The sequence below is a fragment of the Protomyctophum bolini genome (genome assembly GCF_963924005.1).
Source record: "Protomyctophum bolini genome assembly, chromosome: 16".
Classification (NCBI taxonomy): Eukaryota; Metazoa; Chordata; class Actinopteri; order Myctophiformes; family Myctophidae; genus Protomyctophum; species Protomyctophum bolini.
The window spans coordinates 38,222,511-38,234,997 of NC_137877.1; the positions used below are offsets into that span (position 1 = coordinate 38,222,511).

Genomic DNA, 12,487 nt, shown 5'->3' on the forward strand with positions numbered 1-12,487 from the left:
GGACATTTTTATTTGAACAGGAAGCTTTTATAAGGCCAGTATAATACAAAGTGGTACACATGGGTGCACAGTATACACGTGCACGCACACACACGGACCTGAACAACACTATTATCTATTCATGAGATGCATCGATCCATTCTTTTGACACACACACTTCAAGCGAAACCTTAGTAACGTTACTCAAAGCACTGAAGAGCTGTCAGCAGCACCTGCACATGCACCTCTACAAACACAACACAGTGTGTCCACCTCTAGATGGATGGATGGATGGATAGATAGATAGATAGATAGATAGATAGATAGATAGATAGATAGATAGATAGATAGATAGATAGATAGATAGATAGATAGATAGATAGATAGATAGATAGATAGACTTCAAGACCTGAAGATTGATTGGCTTTCTACACTTTGACACAGGGTAGAAATGTGCTAGAACAAATCAGATTTGTAGATATATATAAATACAGGCATAAATATCATGTCCATCTGTATCCCCAGTACAAATGGCCACATGTATGGACTTTACTACACATTATTATTATTATTATTATTATTATTATTATTATGTATCCACCCCACCTCTACATACACCAAACAATATCCTTCTCAAGCTTTGCGTTGCAGGATGCTTGTGCCAAAGTATCATAGTAAAACAATGACGGCCGCTCTCATTAAAACCCATTTCGACCTGAGGTCGATTCTACAAAATGACAGTTTTCTGAAAAACGTCATGTTTCTGTGTCAGTGGTTCTCAACCTTCTCCATGTCAAGGGCCCTAAAAATGTTGTTCCAGGGACCTCCCAGAAGCAAATAAATGTTTTCTGTGAAAGAATATATGTTCAAAAATTGCACGTTTTCACGATAAAAAAATAAATAGCAGATCTACAAGCTCTGTAGAGCTGTGGGAAATTGTTCGTCCTACCTTTGACATCCTGTGCAGGACAGTCGACAGGGAACTCGGCCTGTTCTGGTTGTCCGTTCACCGTGAAGTAGATGGTTCTGGTTGCCATCTCGGACAGGGACACTGTGGACTGTGTGTCGAGGTCCGGTCTGTGTGTGTGACTGTGTCACAGCATCAGCTCAGCACTCCTCCCCATCTCCTCTCCTCTTCCACCTCTCCTACTCTCATTGTGTTTACTGATGTGTTTTCTGATTTACATAATAATAAAGACATCTAATCTAAAGGATAAAAGGAAGAAGAAAGTCAAACTTTTGCTGACCGCTTCACTTCGCTTCGCTGGTGCTTCAATACCACTTTTGATGAGACGCCGCCTAAAATTAACTATTTTTATCTATTAATAAAGTAGCCAACCAACCAGGATACAAGCCTACTCTGGAAGTATACATTTATTGACAGGTTTTGGCAGGTTTTCCCCGACCCTCTCAGCGAGACGCTGACTAAAGAATCTGTTTGATAGTCGCCAATAACACAAAGTAACAACGTATTACACATCCAGGCCACTGTGGTTTATGCTTGTATTTACGAATACAAGGTTAATTCATGATACAAGTTACCAGAAATTCAAATTCAATATCAGTTACTTCAACACACTATATGCCAATTGCTAAAATTGATACAAACCTGTCTGATATATGTCATATTCCATTCTGATTTGAGCTTTGCAGGCCCTGATATCTTAACAAAAACATAAGTTTCTCCTCTGAAAATGAACTTCCTGTGTGGGTGGCACGCCTATGGGTGAACTAGAACAGACAGGATGTAAAGAATAGCCTATATTCACATCTAGAAACAGCTAGAAACATCAATCTGTCGACTGTCGCTATTTGAGGTGGTGCATTTGTATCACAAAGGTTGAGTCTAAAGAGAAGATCTAATTGGCTTATTGACAGGATTAATGTGAGATTGACAAAGCAATGCTGGTAAGTAACTAAAACATAGCTTGTATGTATTTTGATTTACATTTTTTTAATGTAGTAGGCCTATTCACAATTTAACCATCGTGGTTTTCAAACATAACTAAGTTATAAACCAAAGTTCAACATCTTTGTTTCAGTAATGGTGAAGGTAGAATGGCGGTCTGTGCATAGACGCACATGCACTGTCATGAACACAACACTGACTGTCCTATGCTTCATCATAACCTGGATCTTCTCAAGTGGTAAAGCATTCACAGATCTGAGCACCACACTCTTATTTCACCGTTTTACCAACAACCTATATTAGTATTGACAGACACCACAATTCTTTGGCAATATTATTCGTTTATGCCTTTGCAAGGTTTTGATCATTATCATCTGAAACGTCCCTTTTTTTCCCTCTCAGAAGGGAACACAATATCACAGCCGGCTGGCAGCACAGTGACACTGCCTTGCGGGAAGCAGTCACTGAGCAACCTCACTCAGATCGTATGGAAGAAGAATGGGGTTAACCTGTTCAGCTTTTCTACAACGAGGAACCATCTCCATACCTATCAGCATGATGCCAGCCCCAAAATAATTCTGAATGCCACTCAGTTGTATCCACTGGTGTGGGAGAGAGTGGGCATTAATGCTTCCGGTAACTACACCTGTGAGGCATCTAGAAGGATAGGACACTTGGACCAGAACTGGGAGCTGCTCATCACAGGTATGCTATGCCAGCAGGGCCGGGTGTCGTTATTTTTTATTTCATACAGCTGTTGCGTTGTTAAATCAAACAGCTAAGGGTGATAACTGTACATGCAGGTGCCTCTTCATTTCGCCTTGTCATGGCATTTTCAGAGGACATCACTAAGCATTATACAAAAGAGTCTGCCTGTAACTACTCAGACAGAACGAATAGCATTGCATCGGCCTAAATTCATGGAGGTGTGGCACTTTCTTGGTACTTCATAAAATAATAGATGTTTTGACCTTATGTGAAGTCAAGCTCGGTCCCCATCACTCAGTCACATTACAATAATTAATACATTTACCACTCAACTGAATGCCTAAAAGAAAGACACTTTTCACATGGGGGTGCAAGGAGTTCGGGCAATGCACCCTTTTGCACCTCAGTGTCGCTGAGCCTGTATATATGCCAGTGGTTAACCTGTGGGGTTATATATATATATATTATTATTATTTTTTTTAACACAATGAAGCATAGGCCTACGGTATGTTTGCGGTATTGGCCCCGAAAGTCACTTCTACATTCATGGAGGGAAATACTAAATGCTATAGGTAAATAGGCACCGTTTGTATGACACATTTTAGCCATGGGTTTGGTGTGGTTTAACTCATTATTTTTGCGTTACGTTCAGCCACTGTTAGTGGTTAGAATACTAAATGCTATAGGTAAATAGGCACCGTTTGTATGACACATTTTAGCCATGGGTTTGGTGTGGTTTAACTCATTATTTTTGTGTTACTTTCAGCCACTGTTAGTGGTTAGGTTTAAATGCAATGGGTTGGTGAGGTAGGCTATTAGCCTCGGAGATCACATGCATTTTCCATTCAAAAGAAAGGGAAGTGAGGTATAATTAGTTACTAATTAGCCTAATTACTTTTAGTTGTGTCGAGTTTAATCAGGGATTTATGAACTACTGTAAATTCTGAACTACACTTTTGCAGATAGAGAAGAAACTGAAGCAGCAGCAACTGGAGTGACTGTGGTCGTGGTGGTTATGGTGGCAATAGGAGCCATTGTTGCTGTGTTGCTGATCTCAATCACTGTGTTTTCCTGCAACAGACTACAAGCCTGCAACGGCTGCTGCTCAACAGAGTGAGATTATAGGTTCTCTGCACACTCTTTGTTTCGCTTTCAGGAAGCATCATATTGAAGAAAGTCAATGCATCTTATTATTAGTCTCCTTATCGCCTGAACCCTTTATACCAGTGAGCTCTTTTCCCCCCACTCTGCAAACAGGTTGCAATGCAAAATTACATGCGGATGTTTTTACATAAGTAGTGTCACCTTTTTGTATTTCTTAACAACAACCTCCAAAAGACACAAGTAAACAAAAGAAAATTAATAAATAAAACAAGAAACAGAAGAAGTATGGGTCAAAGTTATGTGTCAGGCTGTTTCAAGCCGCCCTCTCTGCAGTCACAAAAAGTGTCGATGCTATCAGAACAGAGGCAAAACTTGTGATATCGGAAAGGATACCAGCACCCACTAACCACAAGCACTATCTTTTTTTCCCCCCAGAAATGACATTTCACCTCCTTCAACAGAAAGGGTAAATATCAGAAGTTAGCAACATGATGCTCTGTTACTCTGTATAGCTTGGTGTGACATTTAAAAATGTAACAACTACATTTATTGCCTTCCCTTTCATTTATTGTTTTTGTGATACATTTATGGATACTTTTTGCTCTTTGTGCAGGTGGTGCAGGAGCAGAGTGGAGAAACGTATGCAAACTGCCTGTCAATGAAGGAAGAAGACCCCCACTTGTATGATACTATCGTTTGAAGTAAAGTGCAATAGAAAAATAAAATCAGGCACTGGATCAATATGAACATCCATAAGAGATATTTTATTTTACTCACCAGCACAGCTGGGGGGGGGGGGGGGATATCCTTCCTCAAAAACCTCACTGAATGAACTTTCTTCTTATTGTACTCCTGAGAAGCTCTTGCATAATGTAAGGAGAAAACCATTCAACCCAATGTGGGGCTCCTTTCTCAACGCTCTGCCTTCATCGACTCCCCTAGGGTGATGTTAAAACATTAAAACATGACGACAACAATTGCTGTTCCTGTGTAGGTTGTTGTCAGTCGATTGTTGTGCCATTCTGGCGGGGAGGGCTTGGGGGAAGGATTGTCTTTTTGCTTTTCTTTTGCTTTTTTTCCCTGCATTTTTGTCTTTGATGGTGGTACACAGTCGACAAATAAATCTTTACAAAGAAAATCTATTACAGTGGGAAATAAAATGAATACCAAAACCACAGTTTTAGTACTAACAGCACTTCCTCCGCTGCTGCCCACTGACCAACTGAACGGTTTCCCGTGACCTATACTGGATTGAGGTCCGGTCCCTCAATTCAATTAAATTCAATTTTATTATAGTGTCAAATCACAACAAGTTGTCTCAAGACACTTTACAACCAACAAAGATCCACCCAGAGCAAGCAACATTGCGACAATGGTAACGAAAAACTCCCCTTTAGGAAGGAACGTCAGGCAGAACCCGACTCTAGGGTGGGCGGCCATCTGCCTCGACCGTGTCGGGGGGGGGGGGGGGGGATAGAGGGAGAGAGAGAGAGATAGACAGAGAGAAAAGACAGAGAATAGGCAGGTGGGCTCCGTGGAGGGGTCTGGTCCACATCTGGTCCAGGTCGAGCTCTGTGAGGCCGGGTCCAGGTCACACTTCTGGTGGGCTCCATGAAGAGGCCTGATCCACGGTCACACTCGGCAGTCAGTTGGGGGTTAATATTAGAGGTCCACAGAACTGCGACGGGGAGGACGAAAAGAGACTCCGGGGAGAGATTCCCCGGATGCTGGATTAGTGGCAGGCCTTACTGGAGCCTATATAGTGTATATTACAAGTACTGCTGGGAGACAAACCCACACAACAATGTACGACCATGGTATCCAGCTAGACCCGGAGACAAGTCTGGCCATAGGCTTTGTCGTAGAGAAAGGTTTTCAACCTAGTCTTGAATGTGCAGAGCGTGTCAGCCCCACGGACCGAAGCCGGGAGAAGGTTCCACAGCTGCGGTGCCTGGGACCTAAACGCCCTGCCTCCTATTGTAACTTTTGATATTTTTTCATCTCTTCGGACATTCCAGGGATCTCTAAGATAAATCAGTAAATGTTTCAAAGGTTTTGTATGAACGCATGCACTCATCCATCCATCTTCAACCGCTTGTCCGTAGTCGGGTCGCGGGGGCAACAGCTCCACCAGAGTGTTCCAGACTTCCCTCTCCAGAGCAACATCAGTGACTTCCTCCTGGGGGAACGCAGCCATTAACAAAATGAAATTCTCCCGTCTACAAAGCATGTTTTCTTTTGGACAAACCGTCAACAGCATATCTTTCGAATAAAACTAAACAAATGCATTCCTCCCCTTACACATGGACAGCTCTGCACGACAAAGATGGCTTACATGATCGTGTCTCTTGTACTTCTTTCTCCTCCATTTTTTCTTCTACTTCTACCTGGTTCTCGTCATCACCAGGAGGCCTCTGAAACACCACTTCTTCTCTCCTGTTTTAGGAATCATTACATTATATAATATACAATACACTTCAAAGAAGCGATATCTAAATTTCAGAATACATATGCACTACTTATAGTTACCAGGGTAAAACTCCATATTTACTCTTGTAGTACCACAAGGCAAGACCAACAGCAACAGCAACAGCAATCATGCTAAAAACTAATACTGTCCAACACGCAATGCAACCTCCTATAGGAACAGGGAAAGAAAATAAAATAAAGAACTAAAACATTGTCATGACACAAAGGGGCATGGTGGGACGTGACATGACGTTTATTTTAGGATATTTATGTTTTTCTGATCAAATGTAAAGTTTAGTTCTTCTTCTTTTCATTCTCCCCAATTTAGTAATTTCCAATTCCCCCCCATGTTTCTGTAGTCCCTATGCCACTGCCAACCCCCAATGGTACTTCCTCGTACTTCCTCCCCCAGTGTAAATCTTCCGCCCTTCCTTCAACACACATGGCTCCAACGAACAGCAGTGGCCAATGAGGCATCTATTCATTTTGTGCGTGCATGTCGCTCACCTGTGGCTGTGGCATAGTACACATAGAGAGAGCCATCTTTTCGTCCATACGGGTTAGATGCCTCACAGACATAGAGGCCTCCCAGGTCAGAGGTGGGGCTGACTAACTGCAGTACGTCTCCCTCTGCACTGATCCCAGATCTGGGCCATGACTGGTTCGCTCTGGAACAGAGGCACAGAAAAAACTCATTTAGACCCGAGGATGATTCTACAAATGCCTTCTAAATCCTGACAGTGTTCTGAAAAACCCTATGTTTCTATGTCAGTCGTTCTCAAACTACTTCATGTAAAGGAGCCCCAAAATATATGTAATCGGCCACCAACCCCCATCTGAAAATATGTTGTTCCAGGGACTCACCCCCAGAAGCAAAGATTTTAGTTAAAAACGCTCTGAAAGTATATTCAAAGATTTGCGACACATTTTCACGATTTAAAAAAAATACAGATCTACAAGCTCATAGTGTGTGTGTGTGTGTGTGTGTGTGTGTGTGTGTGTCACGAGGGAGAGAGAGAATACAGGTTGAACATGTATGCAGAGACTTAACATTTGCACTTAAGCTTGCTGAACCTACCTGCTCCAGGTGTATCTAGCTTTTGGACTTGAGTCAGACACACATTCCAACACATCTTTGGATGTTTCACGGATATTCACGGACAGGGGTGCATCTGCAAGAGTGAAAATGAGATGGGACATAAAGTAGCAGTGTAGGCAGTAGTAGTGAGTGTAGGCAGTGTAGAATGATGCCTACATATCCCAAAAACACATAGCACTTTTGCACTCGAAGGACCACAATGGGAAAATAAACTCAAACTTTTCTGTGTTTCACGTGTACAAATAATAAATATATTTATAATAATATAATAATAAATATATATATATATATATATATATATATATATATATATATATATATATATTCATGTATATGCATTTTTGCCAATACAACTTCAATCAATCAATAAATGTCAGTAACACCCACATTCTGAACTGGAGATAATGGCACCAATATAGATAATGCTGGAACAGGACTTTTTTGTGTTATCCTTTAGCCTTAATGTCTGTACCTCGTGCGGTTTACATTTCTGATTAATTAAATATTCAATCAAAAGCGACAACAGGTGCACATGAATGATGTCGGTAACATCTGAACTGGAGACAATATACCCATATAGTTAATGCTGCAATGGCCTTAAAGTCCTGTGACAGTCCTGCTTGATTCATTGTTTTACTCTGTCAGTCATTTATACATTTTACAGTACCGCCAACATTAAACGCCATTAACAATAAAGATACAATATGACGTAATGAGGCACATTATGACGTAAATGTTCCCTTCATCGTCAATGGCGTTTACAAAACAAAACATTGAACTAAAGGCAAACATTAAACCTGTGTATAGGAGGGGCTGGCGCACCTCAAAAACGACAAAGGTGGCATACATGGTCCCAGGCATTGGAACGTCCCCTCACCTGTTTACTATATGGCTAGACAATGACTCCTCTGTGATGACTTGTGGAAAATATGCACTTTGGACTACTCATTGAGACAACATACGCATTCTTCAGCTAGTGTTGTGGCGTGGGTTCAACTAGAATTTCACAATATACTATGTGGCAGGCGAAAAGGATACTCCTTCAAAGGGAAAATAATACATTGTTACTTGTTACGAATTGACACCCTTTTGCAAAAATATGTGTGCATAAGCTAGAGGGCAAAGTAGCCTCGGAAACCCAGACGTTTTTATTTCCAGGGAGAAAAAGAAAAAAAGGTCTGGGACCGCGTCCACTTCAATTCGGCATAGAGTAGCACTGATTTCTGATCGTCTCTCTCTAATGAATTAGTCTCATGCTGCGCAGCTGCGTCTAGATTGACTATGTGTAATACAATCAGATAGGACTTTTCTGTTTGGATGAATGGCTGTCAATGGGAAGTTGCACCTTGTTAGCACCTTGCCATTAACTTATATGGTAATATGGCCGCGTTCTGCATATGGTCCATAGAAAGCATAGGTGGACCCCAGGCTAGAGGGCAAGGGGTAAAGGTATACCCACAGTGGACCTCAATGGCGAAGGGCAGGGTGTCTTCTGTTGCCAGAGCATGTTGCTTGACCACACACTGTACAAGGAGGTGGTTGATATCTCTGGTCGGTGTGCCAACCAGATGGCTAATTGTGGTGGTGGTGCCGTTGGCATGTTGAGTGGAGTTGGACACTACCCTCAGCGCTCCTTGAGAAGACCCAGTGTCCCAGGTCACTTCTGCAGGAGGTTTGGCACCAGCAGCCGTGCAGCTTGCGTACGTGACCCAATCTTCACCCACAACGGGGACAGGAACTTTGATTTTCAGGCTGGAAACTGGAGGGACTAATAAGAGAGCACAAACAAGTAGACAAATGCATAATTGGCAACAACTGACTATCCGATATTAAGCTGCATATCTGATTTCTATATTGGTATCAATAGACACCTTTGTTCTGTAACAAAACATAAAGTAAAGCAAATTGAATTCACACGGTCATAGCCATGTGGATACAGATACAGAATACTGTGAGCATGTCATATGACTTTCCAGTGTGAGGAATGTATGGTTTATTTTATACAATCTATCACCAATGGAAAGCCCATGATGTCACAGTACGATTGGAAAATGAGTCCGATTGAAAAGGATGCACTCGGTTTCACTGTCTGGATGCGCACACGGCTTGAAAGGTGACATGAGTCACGTGAGGCCCTGCCGAGTCGCCGTGCCGAGCGCCGCGTCGACTCAGCGCCGTCCAAGTTATGTACCAAATAGGGACAGAACCGACAGAAGTGTAAATCATCGCCCCCCCCCTTGTGTCTGTACCTCAAGCGAGAAAAACAAGCACTCCTTAATTTCAATCTGACTGACACACACACACACACACACACACACACACACACACACACACACACACACACACACACACACACACACACACACACACACACACACACACACACACACACACGGGTTATCCTCTATTAGCTCTATATATATATATAAAATGTAGAATTTCCATGTGTTCCAATGGGGAGTTCCAATTCGGTCCTATTATTATAAAAAGGTGTTTTTTATACCAAGAACTGTCAAGGGCATCTCTGTCCTGTAGGATCCACTTGGGAAGAGAGTGAAGATGCAGCTGTAGACTCCCTCGTCCAACAGGGTGACATTAGATAATTGGATAGATCCGTTCGTTTCATTCAAGCTCCCGATGAACTTGAATCTACTAGTGTCATGACCGGCATTAACAGGCTCTGCTCCGTACTCGGGTGAAATGGTGAAGAAGTCACTGTATACAGGGTTTTGTCCGGTTTTCCTCTTCCAGGAGATCTGAGAGATGTCATCGGTCGCAGGCATCTCAGTCAGCGTGCAGGGAAACGAGACATTCTGCCCTTGTATTGCCGTTTGCTTTCCTCCAATCACCTTGATACCTGGACAACACAAAGGGACATTTTATTATTATTAACCCATTTAGGCCTGAGGACAATTCTAAAAGGAAATGCCTCTATGTATATGTAGCCTATAGGCCTATGTCATTTGTAACTTGATTAGCGGTATACTGTGGTTACTTTGCGTATTCCCCGTTTGATGCGTATATATCGTAGCAGCATATATGATGGTATAACAGGGTATAACTGGTATAACTAGCTCTCAATGATGACGTAATAAAGATGTGGATTAAACTAAAGGACCCAATGGTGTAATTGGTTTACTATGACGATATGTTTTAGTGTCGGGAGGATTAAAGGTAATGCACGTATACAGGTATGTATACATAAATGTATGTAATCTGACACCACGGCCTTATCAAGCACAAGTAGTCATTGCGTCATACGCTGGCACGGCGCATATGCATCAAACGGCGACATGGACGAAAACTATTACTTGCGCGCTCTGCTTGCGCAAGTATTTATACAGATAACGTTATTGTGCCTGAGCGCACACGCGCACTCGCACACACACACACACACACACACACACACACACACACACACACACACACACACACGGTGTACACACACACACACACACACACACACACACACACACAGCAAAGCATGTTGTTGGAAATAATTACGGGTGTTGCGTCAACAATCAGGCTAACAAAAGGCGTAATTGCTGATTGGTTGGCTCAGCTGACACCAAATCATAGGCCTAGACAGGAAAAATTGCTGTTTTTATCTATGACTTTGAGTGTTTGAGTCACTCTATAGTCAGTAATTCACTAGCCCTGGAACATGACTGCCATGATGATTATCATGACAGTCATGACTAACTTCACCCTATTTTTGGCACTCGCTGCATTTACAAGTTTTCCGTATATATAAACATTCAGATTTCAAATATAAAGTACTCACATTTTGTCCCACGGGTGTTAGCTAGTAGCAGCCCAAACGCTAGCACTGCTGCATCCCGCGTTCTTTAATAAAAAGCATTTTTGTCCGAGCGCCCCGGCTACTTTTTTCAAACGGGGTTCGTTTGGGAAATCCACAGTTGCACACCGGGAGCGTACTCGCCTATTAGTCTGTATTGGCAGGGCGGTCAGAGTACCTATATCGAACACACCGAGTGCCACCCTCCTCCCGACCGATAGGGGCGCGTAGTTGAAAGCCAATGGGAAAATAACAGCTCGGATAAAAATGCTTTTTATTAAACAACGCGGGATGCAGAAATTCTAATCGCTGGATCTGCTACTAACTAACACCCGTGAAACAAAATGTGAGTACTTTATATTTGAAATCTGAATGTTTATATATACGGAAAACTTGTAAATGCAGCAAGTGCCAAAAATAGGGTGAAGTTTCGTCATGACTCTCGTATGAATACGAGAGTCACGAATCATGGCTAGTAATTCACTATAGTCAGTAATTCGATGTAGGCTACTTACTTAGCCTACTGCCCTGCTAATAGGCTACTTACAGCAGCAGCTGCATTAATAAGAGCAAACAAGGTTATTTGGAAATAATAAATTGCAGAAATATACAAGAATGGAAGCATACTTTCCACTGTGATCTTCAGCATCATCAGCAGCCACAGTAAGTATAGTGTGGAGTTCCGAGACGACATGGCATTGCATGTGTCCGACACACAAAACAGAGAATTGTACAAAAACAACATAAGAGTCCGCACTGATAGTAGTAGTACGTGAAGAAGTCTAGCTAGTCTCCCAGAGATCCATTAAATATTCGTTACTCTCAATCTTTCGTAGGCCAATTCCCATTGCTCCCGCAGCTTTGTTGTCCTTACAAAACAAAGATCGCAGTCACATCCAGTTCGACCCTGTATATTAGAAATCCCCCTTGACCACAATGACCAGGCAGACCTAGCCCTGAAACATGACTGCCATGAATACGAGAGTCATGTTTCAGGGCTAAGGCAGACCTAGCTCCCATTGTGTGTGTATAGCCTCGGGCTCGGAGACAGCGGCCCTTTGTTCAACAGACAACAGTAGATCAACAGTAGATCCGATCCCATGATGCAGGTGGGTAGCTATAGCTACCGGTATACAGGACTTGCCCACAGGGTGGAGCCATTGACTAAGTTAAGTTAACACATGCTGCCTCTGTAACATCTTGCTTGGAAGTTCAAGTAGGCATGGGCATACATTGCTGCATACTGCTCTGGCTAACATTGAACCTTTTTTGAATGCAAAGATTTATATTTTCCAGAAATGTTCTGCTATTTTCACTATATCAGAAACACGGATTAAGTGGTTTATTCATAATATACTTGTCCCCCCTTTGTAGAAATGTAGTGGAGTTGAAAGTACAATATCTGTCTTTGAAATGTAGT

At 42.3% G+C, this 12,487-nt stretch overlaps 1 protein-coding gene across 1 annotated transcript; it reads right to left on the minus strand.

The window, feature by feature from the left end:
• Positions 1-3,892: 3,892 nt before the first annotated feature.
• LOC308331203 (nectin-4) lies at positions 3,893-12,155 on the minus strand. The gene is made up of 8 exons (XM_080786481.1): positions 11,695-12,155; positions 9,772-10,125; positions 8,728-9,036; positions 7,248-7,341; positions 6,677-6,837; positions 6,230-6,338; positions 6,036-6,136; positions 3,893-5,879 (listed from the first exon to the last, which is right to left on the minus strand). Coding segments are annotated over exons 1-8 (1,248 nt in total). The 5' UTR covers positions 11,813-12,155; the 3' UTR covers positions 3,893-5,877.
• Positions 12,156-12,487: the final 332 nt, after the last annotated feature.

What these genes read in the sequence shown, in the direction of transcription:
- LOC308331203 (XM_080786481.1), bottom strand. Translation starts at nt 11,812, where the DNA reads ATGTTGTTTTTGTACAATTCTCTGTTTTGTGTGTCGGACACATGCAAT. An exon ending in GTACTATGCCACAGCCACAG is followed by an intron (nt 6,339 to 6,676) that starts GTGAGCGACATG and finishes CTGTTCCTATAG; the next exon opens with GAGGTTGCATTGCGTGTTGG. An exon ending in AAATATGGAGTTTTACCCTG is followed by an intron (nt 6,137 to 6,229) that starts GTAACTATAAGT and finishes TTCCTAAAACAG; the next exon opens with GAGAGAAGAAGTGGTGTTTC.